General features: G+C 43.6%; 1 protein-coding gene across 1 annotated transcript in view; it reads right to left on the reverse strand.

Annotated features, from left to right (window-relative positions):
* The window catches only part of LOC144681101 (protein eyes shut homolog), a 192,099-nt gene extending 164,880 nt beyond the window's left edge, over positions 1–27,219 (reverse strand). Inside the window, exons 1-3 of the mRNA XM_078542832.1 lie at positions 27,201–27,219; positions 26,921–27,034; positions 26,368–26,481 (exon numbers count right to left, since the gene is read on the reverse strand). Of these exons, the coding sequence (XP_078398958.1) occupies positions 26,368–26,481; positions 26,921–27,034; positions 27,201–27,219 (247 nt within the window). The remainder of the gene's footprint in view (positions 1–26,367; positions 26,482–26,920; positions 27,035–27,200) is intronic.
* Between the last annotated feature and the right edge of the window lie 270 nt (positions 27,220–27,489).

Consider the following 27,489-nt stretch of genomic DNA (forward strand, 5'->3'; position numbering starts at 1 on the left):
TTTGATCCTGTGCTAGTGAAGGAACGGTGACTTATTTGCAAGTTAGGATGGTGTGTGAATATTGATGATCATGCCATTGAATGTCAACAGGTGATAGTAGATCATTACTTGTTGGAGCCGGTCATTACCTAACACTTGTGTGACACATATGTCACTTGTCACTTATCTGCCTAAGTTTGTATGTTGTCCATGTCTTGCCGTATGCAGGCACGGACCACTTCATTATTAGAGAAATTTCAAATGGACCTAACACAATGCAATCATCAGTGAACATCCTCACTTCTGACCTTATGATGGAAGGAAGGTCATTGCTGAAGCAGCTGAGGATGGTTGGGCCGAGAACACTACCTGAAGAACTCCTGCAGTGATGTTCTGGGATTGAGTTGATTTGCCTCCAACAACCGTAAGCATATTCCTTTGTGTTAGGTATGACTCCAAGCAGTGGAGAGTTTTCCCCCTGTTCCCCATTGACTTTATTTTTGCCACACTCAGTCAAATGCTGACTTGATGTTAACGTCAGTCACTCTCATCTCACCTCTGGAATTCAACTCTTTTGTCCACATTTGAGCCATGAAGCCTGGTGTCAAATGATCCTGGAAAAACCCAAACTGAGCATCGGTGAGCAGGTTATTGCTGAGTAACTACCACTAGATAGCACTGTTGATGACCCCTTCAAGGTGTCAGCTATGTCTCACTTGGTAGCACACTAAGTCTCAATCTGGAGACCTGAGCACATAATTCAGAATGATTCCCCAGTGCAATAAGGAGGGAGTGCTGCATTATTGGAGGTGCCATCTTTTGGATGAGACGTTAAACTGAGGCCTGTCTGCTCTCTCAGGAAGATGTAAAGGATACCATGGTAGTATTTGAAGAAGAGCAGGGGAATTCACCTCCCCTTTACTCCCCAACACCAGTCATCTGGTCAAAGTTTATCTCTCAACCAACATCATTAAAGCAGATTACCTGGTCATTATCACATTGCTGTTTTAGGGATGTTGTTGTGCGCAAACTGGCTGCCATAATTCCTACAACATTGGCTACACTTCAAAAGTATTTATTTGACTGTAAATTGTTTTGGGACATCCTGAGGCCATGAGAGGTAGCGTATAAATCAAAACTTCTTTTCCATCACTGCTGATAATTGAAAGTAGACTGATGGAATGTAATTCAGCCAAACTAGATTTGTCCTTCTTTTTGTGGACAGGACATACCTGGCCAATTTTTTACTTTGTCGGGTAGATGCCCATGTTGTAACTGTTATGGAATAACTTGGCTAGTGACATAGCTAGTTTGGGAGCATATCTTCAGTACACTATGGTCAAGATGTTGTCAAGAAGTGGCAGGCTGGGGTGGGTGAAGGGAAAGGGGATGGGGCGAGAGGAGAGGGGGAGGGGAGAAGGGAGGAGGGGAGGGAAAATGGGAGTGGAGAGAGTATAAGGGGAGATGGGAGAGGCGAGAGGGAGAAGGGGAAGAGGGTGAGGAGGTGAGGGGGATGGGTAGAAAGGGTTATGGGGCCAGTCAGGAAAGTGGAGTTGAGAACACAATCTGATCAGCCATGATCTTATCAAATGGTGAGCAGGCTCAGGACCGACTAGCCTACCCCTGTTCCTAAATCCTATGTTCTTATGTTTCCATAACCTTTGCTGTATTCAGTGCACTCAGCTATTTCTTGATATCATTTAGTGTAGGTGGGGACCTCCGGAAGAAGTCAAGATGGATCATCAACTCAGCACTTCTGGCTGAAGACGGCTGCAAATGCTTCAGCCTTGTTTTTTGCATGGTGTGCTGGGCTCCCCAATTTATTGAGGATGGGGATATTTGTGGAGCCTCCTCCTCCTGTTAATTAATTGTCCATCACCGTTCACGACTGGATTTGTCAGGGTTGGAGAACTTCGAGGTGATCCTTTGGTTGTGGGATCTGTCCTTGGCTCTGTCCATTGCATGCTGCTTCCACTGCTTAGTATGGATATAGTCCTGTGTTGTGACATCGGAAGGTTGGCACATCATTTTTGGGTATACCTAGTGCTGCTCCCAGCATGCTCTTCTAAACATTGAACCAGCCTTGGTATCCTGGCTTGATGGTGATGTGTACACCCTCCAATGATTTGATTCCTTGCCCATTTGATGCCTTGAGAACTCAAGGGAACTGGAGTTAACATTCAGGAGTCCAATTCCATCCTGAATGCATACCACTGTGTCGCCACCTCTGGTGGGCGTGTCCTGATGGTGCGACAGGACATACTCAAGGAGGAGTTCAATGTGCTTTAGTCATAGTCAGAGAATTGTACCTTTGTCAAGCTGTTACTTGACGAGAAAAACAATCCCCAGATGTTATTGAGGTGGGCTTGGGTGGGTCGACTGGGCTGGGTATTCAGTTCCAATACCTAGGCCAACATTGTGTGGCCCTTCCAATTTTGTTCTTTGCGTATTTTTTTTAAGAGGCTTGATACAACTGAGTGGCTTCTACGTGATACCACTCAGGAGGGAAATCAGGAAACATTGTTTCACACAAAGGGTAGCAGAAATCTAGAATTCTCTCTTCCAACAGGCTGTGGATGGATACTTGGGGAGAAATGGAACTTTCAAAACTGAGATGGATAGTTTGTTTTTGGATGTGGAGCTAAGGTAAATAAATGGAGTATCTAACTGAATGGTGGAGCTAGATCGAGGCGTTGAATAGTCTACTCCCATTACAATGGTCAGGATTTTGTCAACAGTGTGCCATTCACACCGTTTTAACAGGAACTGTGCGCTACTTACACTGTCTTTTTTCCCCATTTTCCATGCAATTGCAATTAAAATTCTAAGTGCTGGCAGCATGCATGGAAAACATGTGCGTTCCAGCAACAGTTAAGATTTACAGTGATGAAACCCACCATCAACTGACAGTGCAGCAGGTATGGGTAAGCTTGGGACTCCGGGACAAACAGAGAGGCCACAACTCTCCTGCACGACTCCATTTCCATTAACATAAAACATGAGAGTACAAAGGTGGCACTGGTGTTTTTCAAAATTAATTTTCATTTCTAAATGTTTCATATTACATTGGTTTCATTTTATTCATGTGTGCATCATCATTATTTGCTGAGACTTGCTTAGTTAGAGAGCTAACTGTACTGGCAGATCTCATGATTAACACACATTGATGATTACAGGGGAGTTAGGGATATTTCTTCATTGTGGAAGAAACAATGTTGTGCTTTCTTTGTTCCCTCTTTATTGAATGTTCATGTTAATGTCCAGTGTTGTACTCACCACTCTGTGGGACATGGCTGAACCTGCGTGCTCAGCTGGCCCTCCCTTCTCTGCATTGTGAAGGACATTGTCCGAGATCACTCTCAGCGGGGCCAACTGAAATGTTGTAGGTGAACTCAAAGCCCTGTAAGGATTCTGGCAGCCCACACACTGAGATTGAACCACATGGACAGTAGGGAGACTACTCTTTATTATCCCTCATTTTCTTACCTTGACTGACTGTTCCCACCGCCAGCCCCCACCACACCCAGGATGCAAGGCCCTTTCCACTTCACTCCTCCATGCCCCTGACCCCACTGCACCCTCTGTCCTCCGTTGGATCCCTCTTCCATACCCATACTCCCAATCTCTGACTGCACCCCCCACCCCCCCCCCCCCACAACTGACTCACTGACTCTCCATGCAAGCTGCCAGTCTCCTGCTCCCCACACTTGTGTCATAGAGTTCAACAGAGAAAACCGCTGACCTTACACACAACCACACAAAGTTAACTGGTGCATGGTCATCTTTAAACAAACGTGAACCGGGTGCCACAAGGTTCCTGTACGTGGTTGACTTCATCTCGTGGGTAGGACATTATTAAAAACTTGTTTCATGCTAATGAGTATTCATGGAATGCAAATATATTACAAGTAGGAACCTGCCACAGGCCAGTACAACGTTCGACACACCACTGACTTTATCTCTGCATCTCAACCTGCCATCGGGAAATCAAGATTTCACATCGCGCCTAATGAAGTCACCCTGCACGCCACGTTTCCCGCTCTTGTGGACTCCATACAATTTCTTCCTACCTAACCCCCCCCCCCCCCTCTCAATGATTCACTATGTCATACTATCATTGTATAAACTGTTTGGTTGGTTCTGTGTTCCACAATCAGTAGTTACAGTGGCTTGGCAACAGGTGCCTACACCAAAAACAACAACCCACAATGACACCTGATAACCAATTCACATGCAGCCAAAATCAAACTAGGGAACAGACCGAGAAAAAAAGGACAGCATTTCCTAAAATTACATTGTCTAAGGCTTGACTCTAACATTTCTGCCTATCCTAAGCAGTGGAAGCAGCATGCAATGGACAGAGCTAAGGACAGATAGGAAAGACAGGTAGGAAAGTATGCAGTGAAGTGGACATGAGGAGCCTGCAAAGGGATATAGATAGGTTAAGTGAGTGGACAAGTATTTGGCAGATGGTGCATAATGTGGGAAAATGTGAACTTGTCCACTTTGATAGGAAGAATAGAAAAGCAGCATATTATTTAAACAAAGAGAACTTGCAGAACCTGGAGGGACAGAGGGATCTGGGTATCCTGGTACATGAATCATAAATGACTAGTATGCTGGTAGAGAAAGTGAGTAGGAAAACAAATGGAATGTTGCTGTTTATTGCAAGGGGAATGGAATATAAAAGTAGGGATAAAAGCAAAATACTGCAGATTCTGGAAATCTATAACAAAAACAAAAATACCTGGAAAAACTCAGCAGGTCTGACAGCATCTGCGGAGAGGGATACAGTTGACGTTTCGAGTTCGTATGACCCTTCATCAGAACGTTCTGATGAATGATAAAAGTAGGGAGGTTTTGCTACAGTTGTATAGGATACTGGTGAGACCACATCTAGAGTACTGTGTATAACTTTGGTCTCCTCATTTAAGGAAGGATATAATTGCATTATAGAAACAGTTCAGAGAAAGTTCACTTGACTGATTCCTGGGATGAAGGGGTTATCTCATGAGGAAATGTTGGAACTGTATCCATTAGAGTTGAGAAAAATGCGGGGTGATTTTATTGAAACATATAAAACCCTGAGGGGACTTGACAAGGTGGATGTGAAAAGGATGATTCCCCTTGTGGGAGAGACTAGAACTAGGAGACACAGTTTAAAAATAAGGGGTCTCCCGTTTAAGACTGAGATGAGGATAAATTTTTCCTCTCAGAGGGTCGTGAGTCTGTGAAACTCTTCCCCAGAGAGCAGTGGAGGCTGAGTCATTGAATATTTTTAAGGCTGTGCGGTCTCAATCAAAGGAAATATCCAGTTTGTGTGCTCTAAGCAACAAACCAGGTCTTATGATTTTCATCACTTTCTGTTGTTTAGACCATGCTCCTGCCTGATGTCAAGAAGTACAGGCTTTGAAAAGTCTTTTAAGTGCTTTAAAACTTTACTTAAAATACAATTGTGAGATTTCCTGACAAATTTACTGACTGCACATTTCTTTGATTAAAGAGTACAGTGTGTCAGCCTGATTGAACGGGCTTTGCATTTTCTGATTAAAATAGACAAGGTTGCAGTACATTAGCCTCCCTATAGAAAGCAGAGGCTTTCTATTACCAGTGAGCAATATTCACAATGTGTTGACAGTGAGTGAGTGAATTCCAATTTTCAGCTTGCATTTATATATTACAGAACAGTCTGAACAGATTGTGCACATGTTTAAAACAAATTACCATGGCACAAATAACTACCCAAAGTATATGCAGAGACTAATCCATATTATTCAATGTCGCCAGAATTACTGGATCAAAAGACAGAAAATTTAAGTCTACTTCGCCAATAGGAACGCAGGAAATTTTGGGTCCAGAGAAACACCATTCAACTTTTTTTTCTTTCATGGGATGTGGGCGTTGCTGGCAAAGTTAGCATTTGTTACCCATAACTAATTGCCCTTGAACTTTGTGGCTTGCTGGGCCATTTAAGAGGGCAGTTAAGAGTCAACCACATTGTTGTGGGTCTGGAGTCACACATAGGCTGGACCAGGTAAGGACGACAGATTTCCTTCCTTAAAGAGCATTAGCAAACCAGATGGGTTTTTACAACGATTGACAACGGTTTCCTGGTCACCATTACTGAAACTAACTTTTCAATTCTAGATTTTATTAATTGAATTTAAATTCCACCAGCTGCCATGATGGGATTTGAACCCATGACCGCCAGAGCATTAGTCTGGGGGCTTCTAGATTAATAGTCTAGTGAAATTTCCACTACACCCACCGTCTCCCCCAAAGATGTCCATCCCAATTTAGATTCAACTCAAACCCACCTTTTTACCTTATCACCATTTCCATGCAGCTCCCCCTTTTTCCAGAATATTTCAGGCCCAGATGTTCACCGCCACGGACAGCCTCTCCATCATGGTGAAAATAGCAGCTATGCCAGAAAATCAGAAGTCCTGCCCTCGAACACAGAATTTCCCATTTTTACAGGGGCGAGACTGGGGGACAGGTGTGTTTTGCACATGCGCAATATAGGGAGAAGGCTGGACATTTAAATCATCAGCTGCCTCCACTGACATGTAACTTTAATAGGCCTAGAGTGTGAAAGCTGAAAGGCGTAGGTGTAGTAATCTGATATGTAATATACTTTTAAGACAAATGTTGTAATGTAAGATCACATGACCTGGGTATCCAATAACAGAGTAGCATGGGCTACCTCCATAGAATAGTTTTGAGATAGAGTCTGAAGAATAAAGACAGAGTTTTGATTTGTAAGCACACAAGTGTAGCTGCTGAGTTCCTTTTATAAATAAACAGAATGTGTTTCTTCTAACAACGATCGACTGATGTTCTCTGTCTTGGTACCAACTCGGTCACCCCGAGACAAGTATGCAACCCGGATCCTTTTGTCCCAACAAACCAAAGGGCACTGGGTCCAACAGTAGGTTAGACCTGGGAAGAATAGGTATGAACTCTGTAGATTCACTTGGATAGCCAGGATACCCCTTTGGAGAGGTAAGGTACTCCTTTAGATCTGGTCCCTGGACACCTTTGGGGGAGGCCTGAACCCTTTGGGATAGGCCAGGTGCCCTATGGGAATGTGAAAAGTGGGCATAAGTGCATCTAAAAAGTGCATAAACTCATTACTGTCAAGCTCACTGGTACTGTCAACAGACCTGTCAAAATCCACTATGGATACTGTGGGAAGTGAGAGTGGAAATTGCAGAGGCAATGGCCATAATTTTCCTTAGACTCAGGGGTGTTCTCAGAGGATTTTATTTTTCTTTATTCTTTCATGGGATGTGGGCATCGCTGGCAAGGCCAGCATTTGTTGCCCGTCCTTAATTGCCCTTGAACTGAGTGGCTTGCTAGGCCATTTCAGAGGACAGTTAAGAGTCAACCACCTTGCTGTGGTTGTGGAGTTACATGTAGGCCAGACCAGGAAAGGACAGCAGATTTCCCTCCCTAAAGGACATTAGTGAACCAGATGGGTTTTTATGACAATCAATGAAAGTTTCACAATCACCATTACTGAGACTGGCTTTCTATTCCAGATTTTTAAATTGAATTTAAGTTTCACAAGCTGCCATGGTGGGACTTGAACACATGTCTCCAGAACATTAGCCTGGTCTTCTGGATTACTAGTCCAGTAACATATCCACTTCATCACCATCTCCCTGGAGAATGGCAAACGTTGCACTCTTGTTCAAAAAGGGGCTAAAGAGAAGTCCAGCAACTACGGGCCAGCCAGTTTAACTTCAATGGTGGGGAAACATCTAGAAACAATTAGGCGAAACAAAATTAATAGTCATATGGACAACTGTGGGTTAATTAAGGAAAGCCAGCATGTATTTCTTCAGGGAAAATCATGCTCAACTAACTTGCTAGAATTTTTTGAAGAGGTAACAGAGTGGGTTGATCAGGGCAATACTGGTGTACATGCACTTCCAAAAGGCATTTGCTACAGTGCTGCACAACAGACTTATGAGCCAAGTTATAGCTCATGCAGTTAAAAGGGAATAGGCTGAGTGACAGGAAACAAAGTACCATGGTTAATGAATATTTTTTTGGGCTGGAGGAAGGTTTGTCGTGGAGTTCCCCAGGAGTCAGTGTTGGGGCCCTTGCTTTCCCTGACATATGTTAATGACCTAGATCTTGGTGTACAGGGCACAATTTCAAAGTTTGCGGATGATATAAAACTTGGATGCTTGGATGAATTGTGAACTGAGAGGAGAATAGTGAAGATGTACAAAAGGAAATAGATAAGTTGGTGGGGTGGGCGAACAAGTGGCATATGAAGTTCAATGCTGAGAAATGTGAAGTGATTCATTTTGGTAGGAAGAACATGGAGAGACAATATAAAATAAAGGGTACAACTCTAAAGGTGGTGCAGGAACAGAGGGACCTGGGTGTATATGTGCATAAGCCATTGAAGGTGGCAGGACAGGTTGAGAGAGTGATTAATAAAGCATATGGTATCCTAGGCTTTATTAATAGGGGCACAGAGTACAGGTTATATTGAAATTGCAGAACTCACTAGTTCAGCCTCAGCTAGAGTACTGTGTCCAGTTCAGGGTGCCACACTTTAGGAAGGATGTGAAGGCATTAGCGAGGGTGCAGAAAAGATTCACGAGAATGGTTCCTAGGATGAGGAACTTCAGTTATGAAGATAGATTGGAGAAGTTGAGACTGTTTTCCTTGGAGAAAAGAAGGCTGAGAGCAGATCTGATGATCATTCAAAATCATGAGGGGTCTGGACAAAGTAGTTAGGGGCAAACTGTACCCACTCGAGAAAGGGTCAAGAATGAGAGGGCACAGATTTTCAAAAGTGTTATGGAGCAAAATTTTTCACCCAGCAGCTGGTGGTTAAGGTCTGGAATGTACTGCTTGAGAGTGTGTTGGAGGCAGGTTCAACTGAAGCATTCAAAAGGGAATTAGACTGTTATCTGAAAAGGAAGAATATTCAGGGTTCCAGGGAGAAGGTAGGGAACTGGAGCTAGGTGAGTTGCTGAATTGAAGAGTCAGTGCAGACACAATGGGCCAAATAACTTCCCTCTCCGCCATAACAATTTGGTGATTCTGTCAGAAGCACCTGTCAAAGGAACCTGACAATGGGAGCTGTCAAGACATTTAAAAGTCCTACCCCAGACTTTCCCTTTTGTTCTTCTGCCCCCTCCCCACTCTCACTCGCATAAAACACATCACATTTCTATCTTCCTTCAGTTCAGAAAGAGTCATATTCAACCAGAAATGTTAACTCTGTTTCTCTCTCCACAGATGCTGCCAGATCTGCCGAGTATTTCCAGCATTTGTTGTTTTTACTACAAGTAGTGTAGACCCTCATTTATGGGGAAAATGGTACGTATAGCTCCGTGAGCCTAATGTGCTGTTGTTGAGTCACATGTATATAAACAGCTCCATCAGCACATGACTTTCCAGAGCTCCACTCCTTGCTCTGCAGTAAGTTGGCATACAGTGCTCAAGCAGAAGTGACCTAGGAGTCCAGTTCAGTGGAGTTCATTAGGCAACTGACTCTTCTGTGAGTAACCATCCTTGAGATGAGTGACCTGCAACTGCCTACAAGTACTTGTATATCTACCTGTCTGCCAAATGTGTCAGCTTGGCTGAGTGGGTAGAACTCTCGCCTCTAATTCAGAAGGCTGTAGCTTCAAGCCCTGTTCTAGTGGCTGAAATTTCGCTTCTGGGATGGGAAACAGGTGTTGGGACTACTTCTGAGTCTCAAACGTGCCCCCTGATGAGGAGTTACTTTTGGGATTTTCATGGAGGCACCGACTTTATTGGCATGGAGAGAGATTTCCTGTTCAATTAAGGGTGGTAGGCAGGTTCTCTAAGCTGGGGTCCAATCAGAAGCCTTCCGGTTTGAGAGGAGCAGCATGCTGCAGTGCAGGGTAAGTAACTAAGAGGGTGCTTCAACATGAAAGCACCCTCTCATCGACTTTATGGAATGTGCAATTCAAGCACATGGGCTGCTTGAAGGTTATAAAATAGGGATCCTATGTTCCGCTGGCTCAAATCTTTATAAACATTACTGGAAAAACTTAATTTAGAGGAACGGACTATTTACAATGGACATTTGCCATTGACAATCCAGATCCACCAGGAAACAGTGGAGAGTTTAATTCCTGATCTAACAAGCCAGGTAGCAGAGTTCACTTGGTGATCTCCTACTGCTAACTTCCCATGACCACGTGAACTAGATTACCTCGTCTCCCAGGCACACGGGGAATCTTCCTTTTCTTGGGCTTCACGGATTCAGAGATGCTGCCCAGTCAGTCCAACTAGGTCTCCAGCAGCTGTGTGCCCACTCCTCTTTCAATTCCCACTTCTCCAGCCACCTTCAGAAGTTCCTAGTTTCCCTACTTGCGGCCTTGGCTCCTACCACACTGCAACTCACAAGTCCTGGGCTTCTGTTCTTTGCTACTGCTGTCGCCCTCACTCTAATAGAATCTGGCTCCATCCCTCAGCCTGCCAACGACACTGCTCCCTGCATGGAGGGGCCCACATGAGCTAACCAGTAGCCCCTGCTCGGCGCTCTCATCCACCATCGCCACCTGCTGCTGGAGGCCTCGTTATACACTTCCCTACTTGAGAATTGTCATCCCAGCAGCTACACATAGCACATGATGACTGTTTAGAGGGCAATTGCATACTGAGCAGGTTCAATTGAGCTATAATAGTTACAATATTCGAGTCCACATTCGTCGCAGCATTCCCTTTGTTCATTACCGATCTGGGCAAATGGTAAGGATTGGGATGACAACCAGCATTTGCTCAATGTGACCTTCTCAGCCCTTCCTCTGAATTGGTACGAAGGACCCAGGCTTTGTGATGAGTCACCCGCTCTAACTTGGCAAAGGTGAGTTCCCATCCATGGTCAGTCTTCAGGCTGAGGGCCACAGCATTTCCATTACCTTTGCTGGGCCTGTATCATCTCTGGTGAGGGAGGAGGAATGGAGTTGTGCTGGAGAGGGTCATCGTACCTGACGGTAAGTGTAGTCTCGGATTGTTGAGGGCAGTCTCATTTGAAATGCCCAACTCCATTACAATTCCAACATATCTTTGGAGTATCCCTGGGGCATGCTTGGCCTCGAGGCTTGCTGTGGAGATCGGACAGCAAGGATTGGGTTTGTGCTTGCTAGGCAGCAATCTGTTCCCTCTGCCAACTCAGCCTGGGGTTTACTTCTCCATCAGCGCCAACAGTCGCCTTCTTGATGGTGGCCTCTTTCCAGGTCTTAGGGGTCCAGCATCCCCCACGAACCAGGTGATGTGGTCCTGCGCGTCAAAGGAGGACAACTGGGGTTTGTCACTATTCGGCCTCCTCAACTCCATCCCTCACTACTTCAGCTAGGTGATCTTTCAGCTGTCTCTCCTTGGTCAACCCGAAAGAGGAATCCAGGAGGATGATGCAGTCGAGAATCTTCACCAGCTCCAGGGATATGGAGACCAAGTCCTCTTCTTTGGCTTCCTTGTGCTCATAAAATCTCTGTTACAGCTGTTGCAGCCTACTATTTCTCCCAAACACCCGTGGGACCTCAAAGATCCACCACAGACTTCTTTGAACATCTGTACCTCTCCTTCATATTTCCCGGCGAGCTTTTGCGCACAGATGTTCTATCACAAATGCCACCTGTGTGCTTTCATTGAGACCCCGATGCCAGTCATTCGTTCTCTATCCAGTCCTTGGCAGCCAAGTCATTGGGCATCTCCAGTCTTCCCGAATCCATCCAGCTCCCCACCCATCGGCATATAGAATATCTTTCCCCTGCTACACTAAAGGAAATCACACTGAAAGCCAACTTGTGGTCACAACTTCAACTCTCAGCTTTATCCTGTGAAGCATGTGCCTCTGCTAGAGATGCAGCTACTTCGCCCTCCCTCTCTGACATGGCCAGTTCCAGTTTCTTCAGCAACCACTCCATCTCTGCCAGGCCCCTTTCCATTTTGTCCACTATAATTCGATGCCTGTGTTGTGGAATTCCACTTCTGACACTAAATTGTTACGTGCGATTGAAGCCCACCGACTACACGAAGGCTATAAAACAGGGATCCTTTATTTCACCGGCATCAAATCTTTATAAATATTAATGAAATAACTTAGTTTAGAGAAACGGATTATTTACAATGGATATTCATGACCGAAACTCCAGATCCACCAGGAAACCGTCGAGAGTTTAACTCCTGATCTCCAATCAGCTGAGTAACTGAGTTCAGTTGGTTAGCTCCTATTGTTAACTTCCCCTGACCATGTGAACCAGATTACCTTGCCTTCCAGAGATGAGGGGAATCTACCTCCCCGAGGGGCTTCTTGGACTCAGGGGTGTTGAAGAATAGGAAGCCAGGTAAAGATGGAGGGGTAGCACGGTTAATCAAGGATGGCATTGGTGCAATAGTTAGACATGACCTTGGTTCAGGAGATCAGGATGTAGAAGTGGTTTGGATGGAGATGAGGAATCATAGGGGAAAGAAGTCAATAGTGGGAGTGGACTACAGGATCCCTAACAGTAACCACAATGTAGGACAAAGTATACAAGTAGAAATATTGGGTGCTAGTGGTAAAGGGACTGCAATTATCATGGATGATTTCAATCTACACATAAACTGGAAAATCAGATTGACAGTAGTAGCCTGGATGAGGATAGAATGCTTTCAAGATTTCTTTTTACAGCTGTATGCTCTGGAACCAACCATATTAGATTTGGTTTTGTGTAACGTGACAGGATTAATTAATGACCTCAGAGTAATGGCACCCCTAGGTAGCAGCTACCACAATATGATTAAAATTTACATCCAGTTTGAAAGGGAGAAGAATGGGTCTAAGACTCGTATTTTAAACTTAAATAAGGGCAACTATGTGGGCATGAGAGCTGAGATAGCTGAAGTGAACCGGGAAACTAGGCTAGGGGATAGATCAATAGAGAAGCAGTGGCAGACATTTAAGGGGATTTTTCAGAATACTCAGGAATACTTTACATTATTCCTGCTACAAATAAAAATTCTAAGGGGAGGACCTACCATACATGGTTAACTAAAGAAGTTAAGGAAAGCATCAAACTTAAGGAAAAAGCATATAACAGTGCAAAGATGAGTGATAGGTCAGATGATTGGTCAGACTACAAAGAACAGCAGAGAATAACTAAAAGCTTAATCAGAAGAAAGAAATTAGAGTATAAAAGGAAGCTAGTTAGAAATGTAAAAATGGATAGCAAGAGATTGTTCAGGTATTTAAAAAGGAAAAGAGTAAGTAAAGTGAGCATTGGTCCTCTAGAGAGTGAGAATGGGGAGTTAATAGTACATAATAAGAAAATGGTGGATGAAATGAACACATACATTGCTTCCATCTTCACTATGAGGATTCAAAACATATTCCAGTAATAGCTGCAAATCATGAGGTGGAAGGGAGAGAGGAACTGGTGAAATTACAATTACTAGTGAAGTGATACTGAGCAAACTGATTGAGCTGTGGGCTGACAAGTCTCTGAGCCCTGAGGGACTTCATCCTAGGGTCTTAAAAGAGGTGGCTAATGAGGTAGTAGATGCGTTGGTGTCAATTTTCCAAAAATCACTAGATTCTGGAAAGGTTCCACCAGACTGGAAAGTAGCAAATATAACCCATCTATTCAAGGAGGGAGGGAGGCAGAAAACAGGAAACTATAGGCCAGTTAGCTTGACGTCTGTCATGCAGAAAGTGTTAGAATCGATCATTAAGGAGGTTATTGCTGGGCACTCAGAGGAACTCAAGGTAATCAGAAAGAGTCAGCATGGCTTTGCAAAAGGGAAATCATGTTTAACCAATTTATTAGAGTTCTTTTTAGGGGTAAAATGCACTCTGGATAAAGGGGAGCCTGTCGATGTACTGTGCATGGATTTCCAGAAGGCATTTGATAAGGTGCCACATCAAAGGTTATTGCGGAAAATAAAAGCTCATGGTGTAGGGTTACATATTAGCCTGGATAGAGGATTAGCTGGCTGGCAGAAAACAAAGAGTATGCATAAATTGGTCTTTTTGTGATTGGCAGGATGTGACAAGTGGGGTCCTGCAGGAGTCTGTGCTGGAGCCTCAACTTTTTACAATTTATATCAATAACTTAGATGAGGGGATTGAAGGCATGGCATCTAAATTTGTAGATGAAACAAAGATAGTTAGAAAAGTATGTTGTAAAGAGGACATAAGGAGTTTGCAGATGGATATGGATAGGTTAAGTGAGTGGGCAAAAATCTAGCAGGTGGAGTATAATGTAGGAAAGTGTGAAGTGGTTCACTTTGACAGGAGAATAAAATAGCAGAGTATCACTTAAACGGAGAATGGCTACAGAAGTTTGAAGTGCAGAGGGATCTAAGTGTTCTATTGCATGAATCACAAAAAGTTAGTGTGCAGGTACAGCAAGTAATTAAGAAGGCTAATGGAATGCTATCCTTTATTATGAGAGGAATTAAACATAAAAATAAGGATGTTGTGTTTCAGTTATACAGGGCATTGGTGAGACCACATCTTGAATACTGTGTGCAGTTTTGGTCTCCTTACTTAAGGAAGGATGTAAATGCATTGTAGGCCATTCAGAGGAGGTTTACTAGATTGATACCTGGAATAAGCGGGTTGTCTTATGAGGAAAAGTTAGACAGACTGGGCTTGTTTCCACTGGAGTTTAGAAGAGTGGGAGGTGACTTGATTGAAGTGTATATGATCTTGAACGGTACAGGCAGCTTCAGACTTATTCTTCCTCAACATACAATTATTGAAATTAACAGAGCACGCTCCACCATTCAATGAGATCATGGCTGTTCTTCTACTTCAACACCATTTTTCTGCACTCTTCCCATATCCCTTGATATTTTTAATATCTAGAAATCTATCAATCTCAGTCTTGAACAGACTCAGTGACTGAGCCTCCACAGCTCTCTGGGGTAGAAAATTCCAAAGATTCACCACTCCCTGAGTGAAGAAATTTCCCCTCATCTCAGTCCTAAGCGGCCTGCCCCTGTCCCCTGGTTCTAGAGCTCCCCAGCAAAGGGAAATATCCTTCCTGTATCTACCCTGTCAAGCCTTGCAAGAATTTTGTGTGTTTGAAAGAGATCACCTCTCATTCTTCTAAACTCCAGAGAATAAAGGACCAGTCTATTTAATCATTCCTCACAGGACAATCCCTCCATCCCAGGAATTAATTTAGTGAACCTTCATTGCACTCCCTCTATGGCAAGTATATCTTTCCTTAGATAAGGAGACCAAAATTGCACACAATACTCCAGGTGCAGTCTCACCAAGACTCTATACAATTGCAGTAAGACATCTTTACTCCTATACTGAAATCCTCGTGTAATAGAGGCCAACATACCACTTGCCTTCTTAATTCTTACTTGCTTCCTGTACCTTTGGCTACACCCACATGCAGGCAGACAAGGAGGATCTCCAGGCCTGTCTGGAGTGCTGGCCCCCCATTGGTCTAGCTGCTCCAGGCAGTTGAACTGCCCCTCTTGGGTCAGGGAAGCAGGAAACTAGAGGCTGAGTGGAAAATCCCAGATAGCCTTCTTTCATTGCCTGCAACAAGGATCTTAATGAGCTTAATTAACTGACCGCCTCATGGGGTGGGTAGGCCTGCCGGCCCCGAAAGTGCCTCAGCTAAAATGGCCATTGCCAAGAACAGAGTCACAAAACCAGCATGCCGGCCAGTGCCAGTATTTCCAGGCCCTATCTGCCTCTGATCCTGACCCTGGTGGAGCCCGCAAATTCAGCCCTAGGATTTGAACATACATGCGTTAATACAGAACTGCTGGAAGCACCATCTTTTAATGCGGTATCTACAAGCAACCTATGCAATATTCCAACTTTAGCCAATGACAGTGGGCATCCATTTATTGGCTGTTTGTGGGATCTTGCAATGCGGATATAAGCTGCTACACTTGCCTGCAAAATAACAACGGCAGTGCTTCCAAAGTTGGTTGTAAAAGGTATTCAGATGTGCTGGGGAAGGGCAGTATGCAGTTGCCATATGTTGATCACATAGATTCTGCAGCAAGTATCAGAGCATCTGGACAGTATGAAAAAACCATGAATGTGCGATACCAGACATTACTTATGGGGTGGAATTTTACGGCCCTGCTGCAATGGAGCCAGGGGCGGAAAATGCAGCGAGCTATTCAAATGTCCATTGACTTAAGTAGGACTGGAAAGTCCCGCCGATGGTAAGGGCTGTAAAATTCTGCTCTTGGTTCCCAAAAGCCACCTGCAATGGTGAAGAGTTATCCAGTTTGATTATTGGTACCTGACAGGAATAAAAATGACAGAGGCAGTCGCAGTTATCTCAACAAACTGCTGCGATAAAGCACACATCAGTCATTAGGAATCACATTAGAATGTAGGGCTCATTGTGTTACCAGGGGAACTTTAAGAAGCTTGTAATGTGCTGAGAGAAGTTCTGGCCACTATTGACAACTTGGAAATGCAGAACTCTTTGAAGGAAAAATCTGAGCCATGTGGCAAGCACTGTGGAGGAAGGGATGAAATCTCCCTCTCAGATCTAAAATATTTACAGAGGCACTAGAGAAGGTGAAAATAAAGATTTACAGGGATGATACAACAACTGAGCGGTTACAGCTAACAGGAAAGGCTGAACGGGCTTCTTTCTCAAGAAAATAGAAATGACCTCATAAAAGTTTTAAAATTATGTAAGGATTTAATATGGTCGACGCAGAGAATATGATTTCACTTTTGGGGAAAACTGGCATTCATGAAGATAGTCAACTCCTAGTAGAGATTTCAGACAACCTTCTTTGCCCAATGAGTGGTCAGAATGTGGAACCTGTTATCACAAGGTATAGTTGAGAAGAACAGCATAGCATTTTTGTAAGAAATTAGGGCTCCTAATAAACTGGTAATTTCTGCACAGTATATAACTCTTATGAGATTAGCTAAACAGCATTGATTTTCTCTCTCCAGAAAGGCAATTTCTAAACAGGCAACAATTCTAACAGACCCCAGAAACGTCAGGGTCACTTGGTTCAGGTTTCCATGCTGACATTCCTAAGTTGGCAGAATGGTGTTTTGTGTACCCCCCTTATCTATGCAAGCATTTAGAAAAGGCCAGGATAAGACCCTCAGCATGATGTAAACTAAAAAACTGACCTCAGGCAGGGTGATGAACAGGGCAGGAGATAACCACCTTGATGTTTTGGGTGCCTGTCCTGTATCCATTGGTCAGGAGGGTTTGAATAGGTGATTGACACTGGGGCAAGCTACTAGCCCCCAGAAAAAGGATATATTAACAAGTGCTCAGGGATAGGGGGCTGTGCTGGGGAGGTGGCAGTGCTTATCAGGCAGCCGCCTTCTCCAGATGGAAGAGGAGGAGGAGGAAGACCAAGTTTGCTAACACTTTGACTGGAGAGCAGAATGCTGCTATCGTTGGGATCAGCACACCCTGTGCCAATCGTCCGTTCGTCCTCTGGGACCAGTAAACCTCTCAAATGTCACAGGTCATATAGTTTTTCTGTCTAATTAATTAATGCATCATATCTAAACTGTTGCTTCTTAATAAACTCTCTTAAAATTACTTATGAACAGTTGATTGCCTATCTTAGGTATCTTAGGTGGCCCTGATTCCAAAAATCTTATAATTTAAAGGGAAGCTAATATTTTAAAATTAGCCAAGACCTCAAACACATTTGTGATGAAATTAACATCTTTATTGCAACAGTACCTCTTTAAACCCCCATCCTATGCCATCAGTCTCATGGGATCACTCTCATACCATACCCATCCCATTTCTTTCATCCCTCTCATATCATTCCCATCCCTCCCCCATGCCACCCTTTCTTCCTGTGCCAACCCCACCCATCCCTCCCACACCATCCCACCCTAATACCCCTTTTCATTCCTCCTAGGCTATTCCTCTGTACTGTCTCTCCGCCCATCCCACCGCACCCCCGAGCAGCTCTCCCTCCTCCCCCCACAACTGCCTTCCCCAATCCGTCCACTCAGGATTATGTTGTTGGTGGGCTGCCCTTACCTTCCACTGCTCTTTTGCTTCACCAAATCTCCATTCCCACGCCAGCTCCACTGCCCCGCCAGCAACGATTGGCACGTGTCCCACATGTTGCAGCCAATGGCATGACAGAGCAGAGTTGCTGACAGCTAACAAAAGCTCATAGAAAGATAAGGCTCTTTCCTCAATCCCCAAGGGGATGGTGGGGTTTGTTAAAAAGCATGTGGACAGACACAGCTTTGAACCTTGCTCCTTACACTTTCTGATCTCTTGGCTATATTCATTAGAAGAGTTCAAAATGTCTCCCATCCATGAGGGGGTTGTTGTGTGTGGCTGTTGCAGGTGATGAAACAGGGCAGGGAGAGGGGAATATCAGAGTGATCGGAGTGTCACATCAGGCAGGCTCAGGGCCTTCCTGACTACAGGGGCTTTGGCCGTGGCTGGGGATCCCAGATAGTGGCTTGCCCAGCCTGTCAGCTGTAGAGCATTTGGCTGGTCAGAAGAGAGACAATAAGATTATTCAAAGAAAATAACAATATAACAGCAGAGCTGTTTCACAATGTCTGAATTTAGTTGCTCCATGTGGTCCCTGAATGAGTACCATATGTGCCTCCAGTCCTCCATGCACCCCGCGTGCCTCTGCATGCACAAGGCTCCATCCACCAATTCAAACCATTGACAAATCAAAAAAGTGCGGACAGACAAAACTTGCGTATTGTCATTATAGAATCCTTAAACTCTGCATGCTGTACTTTTTTCCTATTTTCCCTTATTTGCTCTCACCAGTTTTATATTTTGCCTATTTTATTTTATTTAAACTAACATTTATTGCATCACCTTGTTCTCTTTGAAACAATAACATTCCAACTTTTTCCTTATCTTTATTTCTACAGCCAGCCAGGAAACTAAGAGTCTTTTGTTTGACTCCAAACATACTTCAATTCAGTTTGGTTTTTTCCACCAATTGAATGCCAATAGTTACAAACACCTGATCATCAATGGTGCATTAAAATACATCAGAGCTGAAAGGATTACATCTGGCTGTGTGAACTCATTGAGAGTCGCCAGACTTCAACCATGTCCAGGAGAAGCAATCTCCTTGTCTGAGTAAGAAGGCTAATGTTGATGTTTTTCCTTCACCCACCAATTATCCATCCAATTAAATTAAATAGAGCAATCTTAATACTAAGAAGCAGCCACTCATCATGTCACGAGAGTTGGTTATTATTCATCTCGGTGTCTTGTTGTAAGAGTTCGCATTTGCCTGGACCACTCTCTATAATTTTCCTTGGCTGTGCAGTTGAAATGTTGTCACTTTATTACCTTCAATGCTGTTATGTAAGCCAAATTTTTTCCTCTGTTATATTCTTCCACACGTTTTTTTTTTAATTGATTTGTTCATGGGATGGTGTGTGTCGCTGCCAGGGACAGCATCTGTTACCCATCCCTAATTGCCCTTGAACTGAGGGGTTTTCTAGGCAGTTAAAAGTCAACTATATTGTTGTGGGTCTGGAGTCACATGTAGGCCAGACTGGGTAAGCACAGCAGATTTCCTTCCCTAAAGGGCATTAGTGAACCAGCTGATAGTTTCATGAACTAGCTTTCAATTACAGTTTTTATTAATTCAGCTTAAATTCCACCAGCTGCTGTGGTGGGATTTGAACCCATGACCCCAGAGCATTAACCTGGGCCTCTGGATTACTAGTCTAGTGCCATTACCACTACACCACCGTCTCCCTAACAACCCTTACCTTTCCATTGTCTTATAATGTTGTTTATGTTACTCTATTCAACATGGTACCCTTCATCTGACCGTGAATTGTTTTTCTTTATGAAACCACAGCCAATACATCTGCAAGCTACAAATATCTCCAATTCTAGTTGTTTCTATGCTTTGTCATTTTATAGCACAATGGACAGCCTTTCATTTTTTTTCATCCCAGTCTTGACAGCAGATATAGTACCCTGAAATCTATCAGATTATATCTGTAATACAATGAAATGAAAATGTTTAATTCAAAGGTTTTTCCCTAAAGTCAGCAGTATGCTCTGCTAGCTCTTGGATACAGCTGATATATTAATCAGGTTAATATAGAAGATAATGCAAAGACTGCTTTTGCACTGGTGGAGGTGAGCTAAAATGAATAGTGAGAGCAAAGTTTAAATGATTTATTAATGTCTGCCTGAGATGTATTACATTTTTTAAAACATACTCCAGTTTTTCCTACTCTAGGTAATGTTATCAGGTATACTTCATGCACAGGGTGGGTATATTTCACTTGGGCAATTATTCTCTTTCTAATAAGCCTTGTGGTGGATGATAACAAAAATTAGACTTCAGTCACTGACTCGCGTCGTTTGAGCTGAAGTGTTATAGAGTGGGAGTCATTATGGTGCAGAAGAAGGCCATCAAGCCCATTGAATCCATGTCAGCGATCTGTAGAGCAATCCAGTCTGTCCATTTCCCCATTCTCTCCCTGTAGCTCTCCAAGTATCTGTCGAACCTCTTTCTGAAATCATTGATTGTCTCTGCTTCCACCACCCTCGTAGGCAGTGAGTGCCAGGCCATTACCACTCATTGTGTAAAAAGGTTCTTCCTCACATTCCCCAGGTATCTCTTGCCCAAAACCTTAAGCCTATGTCCCCTAGTACTTGTACCTTCCATTAATGAGAAGGGCTTTTCCTTGCCTACCTCCCCTAAACTCGTACACCTCTATCAGATCTTCCTTCAACCGCCTCTGCTCCAAGGAGAACAACCCTAGCTTCTCTGACCTAACTTTGTAGTTAAAATCCCTCATCCCCAGATACCAGATATAATGCCACTTTTTTAAGAAAACACATCACTTTAAGGTTTTGTCCTCCTTGAGGTGAGGGATGTTAATGATGGGGAATGGAAAACTTTGCTATTTCAAGCACGCTGTGTCAATGTCAAATACTTAAAGAGGTACAGCATAAGACAAAAATTACCTCTTCTCTGCCTCAACACCGTCCCTCATGACTGTGAATTATCCATCATCTCCCACTCCAGTGTTTTTATTCCTCCCTATGATATTGATATCATTGCAGCCAATGCTCACCTGTACCTTCTCTTTTTATGGCCCAGAACCTCCGTTCCCCGCTGATCATCTCCGGGAGGTACCCCAGAGGATGCACTGTGGGACCCCCACTGGAAACCCATGCAAGGGTTGCACAGGAATCGCCTGGGACGTTCAAATTTCCAATGGGCGATTACCCTGCACTGCGAATGATCCAATACTCCGATTTAAATTGGAGACTTTGGATGGTTCTGTCTGTCCTAGCAGAATTGTTACCCAGGAAAAATTAGAAGGATTAAAACCACTTCTAACCCCTGAGAAACTATGGTACTGACACCCATCCTGAACCACCCCCCACTGGACCCACCCGACTACCCCCCAACCCCTGACTACCCCACGACTAGCCCCCACCGTCTGACTACCCTCATGACCCCCTACTCACTCCCAGCCCCCCAAGTGGCCACCTGGCCCCTGAACACATCCTACACCCCCCCCACCCTACCCACTTAGCTGACACACTTACCTTCTTCCTGGCTATTAAAGTGGCAGGGACCTTTAAATTCACCTGGTTTACGGCAGCTGGTGTCATAAAAGGGGGTATGACTTCACCTCCCTCGACACTGCAGCCTTGCACCGAAGAGTCCCAGGAGCTGCTGCACTGCACATTTCTCACCAGGCCCAAGTCAGAAGATCGGGCGAGAAACGTGCAGCTCCTGACTAAGGTAAGTAAAAATGAGCAGAGTGGCAAATCCGACGGTGATTGCCAAAATTAAACACTTCATATTTGCCTGCATTAAATTTACAGGGCATATTTGCAGGCGGCTTGTGCATTACTGGGGGAGAACCATGAAGACGTGAATGAGCATTGGGAAGGGGACAGTGGTGGGTGGTAGAATGGAGCGGAGTTGTGCGAGTTGGGCATCATAACTTCCAACCAATTCCCTATGCAAAACAAAAAGTTGCTAATGCTCTATCAGTGCTTCTAACTTGTGGGAAACAAGGAGGAAATTCACCCAGTATATTTTCTGTTATGGTGCAACAGTGATGGTAATTTGCCTTTGTTTCTATGTAACTGCAAAAGGGTCATAGTTCATTAGCGTCTCAATCCCAAATCAGTTGTGACTCATAATGCTATTTCTTTTGAGCAAAAGCAAGTCCTCAAAATGCCAGCAGTTTATTGATAGGTTTTTGAAATAATATTCCAAGATGTGTCACACTGTGATGACTCATCAAAGTGCCTTATACAACTGGCTTTTAATTTCACTGCAATGAATAACACGCCAGCAACCAATGCCCAAAGGATAACTCAAAGATAATAAGATGACGCTTCCTCTACTAATCGAAGACCAGTGCTTCTTCAAATGCTCGCGGGGAAACCTATTTTTAAAAAATGCAGATAGAGCAGTAGTACCCGTGGGATAAATTCCCAACAGGAAACAGGGTCAGAGGTTGGGCTATGATGCAGTGTTGACAATTATTCATACGCCATACCCTTTCAATATGGTAGCACTCTCACCTGAGTCAGGAGGTTGGAGGTTCAAAACTCACCAGAGGCTTGAGCAGAAAGTCGTTGAGGGAGCACTGTGCTGCTGGATTTGTCACCTTTGGGATGAAACGTTAAACTAAGGTCACATCAGCCTTCTCAGCTGGAAGATCCCACAGCTCTGTTCAAAGTAGAGAAGGGGAGTTCTCCCTGGAGTTCTGGTCAAGGCATGTGGCAGAAACGGCCATTGGCAGCGGCAGTACACTGGAGCAAAGGCTGATGCAGCTACAATGAGCCATGCACTGATCCAAACAGACTGTGCACAACAGATACCTTCAAGCAATAAGAATGACCATTCGGTCTCCCATCAGAAATGTATACACAAGGTGATTGATGAGCCAGAAAATGACGATGATGTGCACAATGAGATGAAGAGCGGTGAACATATGTTTCACACCATCAATCTAGTGGATAATACACAGACCGTCATACCGTCTGAAGTATTTGCCAAAATTAAAATGATCTGTCCTAAGAAAGTTAACTACTCATTCTTGGCCAAAATTGACACAGGGGCAAGTGACAACATACTACCTCTGTGGATTCTAAAAGACGTGTATCCACAGACATAGGGGGTCATGGTGAAACCTACTGCTGTGAAACTGCCAGCAAATAACGGTTCACTAATTCCATGTGCAGGATCCATCATCCTGGAATGCGAGTATAATCAATCCTCCTGGGTGTCCCAGATATTCTGGATCATGAGGACTAAAGCCCCAGCAATTGCAGGTCTACTGGCATGGCATGACCTCGCACTAGTGACAATCCATGGAATTGGTGAGAATTTATATGGCAGATCACCCTTAGAAACTACTCCTATCACCTCAGTTCACCACCTAACCCCAAAATATCCAGAATGCTTTGCCAAAATCGGCAGTTTCAAGGGAGCTGCAACATTACACTTGCAGGAGAATGCAAGTCTGTCAACTGATTGGTACATTTTGCGCAAAACAAATGACAGAAGCTACAAGAAGAAAACGTGAACGATTCTACACTACAGAAACTGTGGAAAAACATCATTGAAGGATGGTCTAATTCAATTCAGCATGACCATGAACACGTGAGACCAGTTCAGCCTTAGCAGGGCAAGCTTAGCACCTCCTGGGGAGTCATTTTTAAAGTCAGGCATGTCATCATACCAGAATCTTTGGTATCTGATATTCTTCAATGACTTCATTACTCATATGTAAACATAGATCGGACAAGAAGACTTGCAAGAGAGGCAGTCTATTGGCCGGGTGTGAACAATGACAGTGAAGTCGTTGTCAGGGAGTGTGAGACATGTCAAGAGCATATGCTAAGTCAGCACAAAGAACTATTGATTCCGCATTAAGTTCCTACCCGTCCTTGGTCCAAAAATTGCATTCATGTCCATGGCACTGTCTTCACTGTAATCATTGACTACTTTAACAAGTACCCTTTTATTCGACAATTCCACAACTGTCATGCACACTCCAAGTGCTATTTTCAGTTTATTCAGTGTACCTAGAGATACCTTTATGGATAACAGTCTGCAATTTATTGATAAGCCATTTCAGGATGTGAGAGAGAAGTGGAATATTGATCATACTACTTCTTCTGCTCATTACCCTAGGTTTAATGGCCTAGCTGAACAGATGATTCACATGGTGAAATCCCTAATTCTCAAATATAGACAGATCAAGCAACATCTACACATTGCAATGTTATAACTGACAGCGACACCTCTAAGTGCAAGTATTCCATTACTGGCAGAACTCATGTTTAGCAGACCAGTGCGTACCAATTCACCTACTCTTACCCATTCTACTCTCTCAGAAACTGGAACGCAACTTTTAAAATTGCAAGAGAAGGTGATCAACATGCACAATAAAAATGCGGGTACAGAATTGCCAAGTTTACAGGACAAGTTCACATCCAGGATCCCACAGTACGTACATGGCAACCAGCCAAGGTGACAAGGATTTATTCAGAACCAAGGTCCTATGAAGTCATCACACACAATCTGAGAGGCAAAACCAAGGACAAATCAAATATATTCCAGCTCCTCAACCACCATGCAGTCCTACTGCATCGAGGACCCAATCCCAAATGCAACCAGGAGCAACATCCAGGACTGACAATTCCACAGATCACTGTGAGCAATTAAACAAACCTTCAGTCAAGGTTACCATGACAAGATCTGGGCGTACCAGCAGATTACCTTTACACCTTAGAGACTCGTAGCTTCATTAGCTCTATACACTTACGTAATGGTAACTAAACGTGAACATGTATTGTAAGAAAATAGTTATACTTCTTTAGAAAGGGGGAAAGTATCTTTAAAAAGAAGCTAATAAGCCTTTAAGGGATTGCAGCATGATATCACTAGAAGGAAACGTGTCATGTGATCCAGATTTAATTTCATTTTTGCTTTTGAGCAGACATACACAGACACGGCTCTACTGCTGATGTGTCTTCAAGCTCTATACCTTTGTAAATACGTTCCCACGTGCCTAGTCTCAATAAATGACCCCACAATGTGTTTACCCAATACCTTATGAGTGATTGGTAACTTTATATCATTGTATAATAGCAACATGTTTCAGTCAGGAGAATATAAATATGCCAGCCAGATACCAAACATTGTAGAACACCATCAATATATGTGCAACATGCACTCTGCCCATTTGTAGCAGATGCTCACCGGCCTAACCAGCGGCCCTCAAAAGATCATTCGGCAAAAGTCCCCAAACGACGACAATTTAAATTTATGTGGGCCTCTTCCTCCAGGCTCCACCAGGATACTGTGGCCTGCTGCTGGCCTAAACCCAGCCCTCCTTCATGATCACCTCCACCTTCCATCGTCCTCATCCCCAGGTTGTAAGGTAACAGGTAACAGGGATAGGTTGGAGTGAGGCCACAAACACAAGGGTGGGAATTTTTTTTAAAAAATTTGATAAGTTGGGTGAGTGGCAGCCAATGGAGGTCAGCAGCCACAGGGATGATGTGTCAATGGGAGGCAGCCTGGGCTACATCAGTTTTTGTCAATAATAGTGGTTAAGAAAGAACTTGAATTTATAATGCAGCTTTCATCTAGTCAGGCCATCCCAAAGTGGTCATTGTTGTAATATCAGGTAATGCAGCAGGCAATTTGTACACAGCCAGCAAATAGCAATGAGATAAATGACAAGATAATTTGTTTTACTGATGTTTTATTGACCACGTGACTGCTGAGAACTCCTCTGCTCTTCTTCAAATAGTGCCATCATTGACGTACAGTTGAGAGGGCAGACAGGGTCTTATTTGAAAGACTTGTCTGAAAGATGGTACCTCTAACAGTGCAGGACTCCCTCAGTACTGCACTGGGAGTGTCAGCTTGGATTATGTGCACAAGTCCCTGGTGCAGAACCTGAACTCAGAACCTTCTGTCTCAGAGGCAAGAGTGCTACCAAGTGAACCAAGACTAAGATGACACTTAGTATAGCATTGATCTGTCTTTGTTTTGTTGTATGGGTTAAAATATTGGATATGAATGTATTAAGTCACCCGGTATGACTGTAGATCATAATTTCTTGCCTACCTTTGAGATCTTTATCTAAGACGTCAGAGACCAGTTGATACTGTCACAGGAGCTATGTTAACAAAATTAAGTTTGCAATGTACGTATAAAATTCGGCAGCATGCTTTTCTTCAATAACCTTCTCAGAATTTAAATTAATTCAACCAGTTTTTTTATTCTCTCTGACTCGGTTATGCAAACAGCTGCTTAATAATGATGTTGGAAGAGCAAAATCAGCTGAGACAACTGACGGGAATGCTTTCTGAAGTTAATTATGTTTGCATTTCCTTCTCCCTCAGTGTTCATTACCTTTAAATGGAGGCACACAGTGGCAGAAGTAATTACCAGGTAGGTCGATGCATGTGCCTCCGTTTTCACAGGGGTCTGAGGCGCAGTCGTCTATGTCCACTTTGCAATGTGTTCCTTAAAGAAAAGGGAGGAGGGGTGGGAGAGACAAAAAGGAGTTGTCAGTCAGAACGAAAGAAATGAATTGTCAAGCTATAAGTCTTTTGTGCATGCAGCAAGCAACTGTGATCGGAAGCAGGACTGAATCAGTCAAAACAGGAACTGACATAAATTACTGCCAGGATGAATTTATTTCACCATCCCATACACCACCACATCTACTCTCTGAATCGCTAAACATGCACTAGTCTTCTGGAGGGGTGACTGTGTATTTGAGACTTATTTTGATGCTGAAGAACTTGGCTTCGGGGTTAGGCTGACAGGTAGCAGCTCAGAGTTCAATTCCAGCCATAATCTGAGATGATAAAAAAGGATGGAGGGATGGGAGTAAATCACAGGCAGGTAAGGGCTGACAACTCAGACAGAAAATATCGCTGACTTGGAAAAAAAAACTTACCAGTGAAACCAGCCAGGCAGATGCATACGTAACTATTAATGAGGTCGATGCATGTTGAGTTGTGGAGACAGGGAGATGAGTGACATTCATTTCTGTTGATTTCACAGTGGATACCTGTAGTGCAGGGAAGGAAAAAGATATTTCATTAATTCCCATGCCATCTAATTATAAACAAACATGTCTACAGCAATTACATTGAGGATTCCTCAGCCATTATCCCTACTGTTAGCTCCCTGTTTAGAGAATCTTTTGCTCTGTTGTTTTGCTCTTTGTAACGTACCTGTGACTTTGAAAGTCATTTGTTGTAGGCTACAGTGATTTGCCAATGTACACAATGTTCACTGGCTCAAACCACTACTATATTGATTCATATAGCTTGCGGCAGCCAATTTCCTGATCAATTTATATCAATAAAGTGAAGGAAAATGAAAATGGCATTGAGATGCAATAGAATGCATATGGGGCGACATGGAGGAAGCTTTCTCCCTCTGTTGCTGAGAACAGAATAGATGAACTCTTTCAAAACGGAAAATTAAATCTCGCATGGATGCAAAGGTGCTTTCTCAGAA

The sequence above is a fragment of the Cetorhinus maximus genome, chromosome 5 (genome assembly GCF_964194155.1).
Source record: "Cetorhinus maximus chromosome 5, sCetMax3.hap1.1, whole genome shotgun sequence".
In the NCBI taxonomy this organism is placed as follows: Eukaryota; Metazoa; Chordata; class Chondrichthyes; order Lamniformes; family Cetorhinidae; genus Cetorhinus; species Cetorhinus maximus.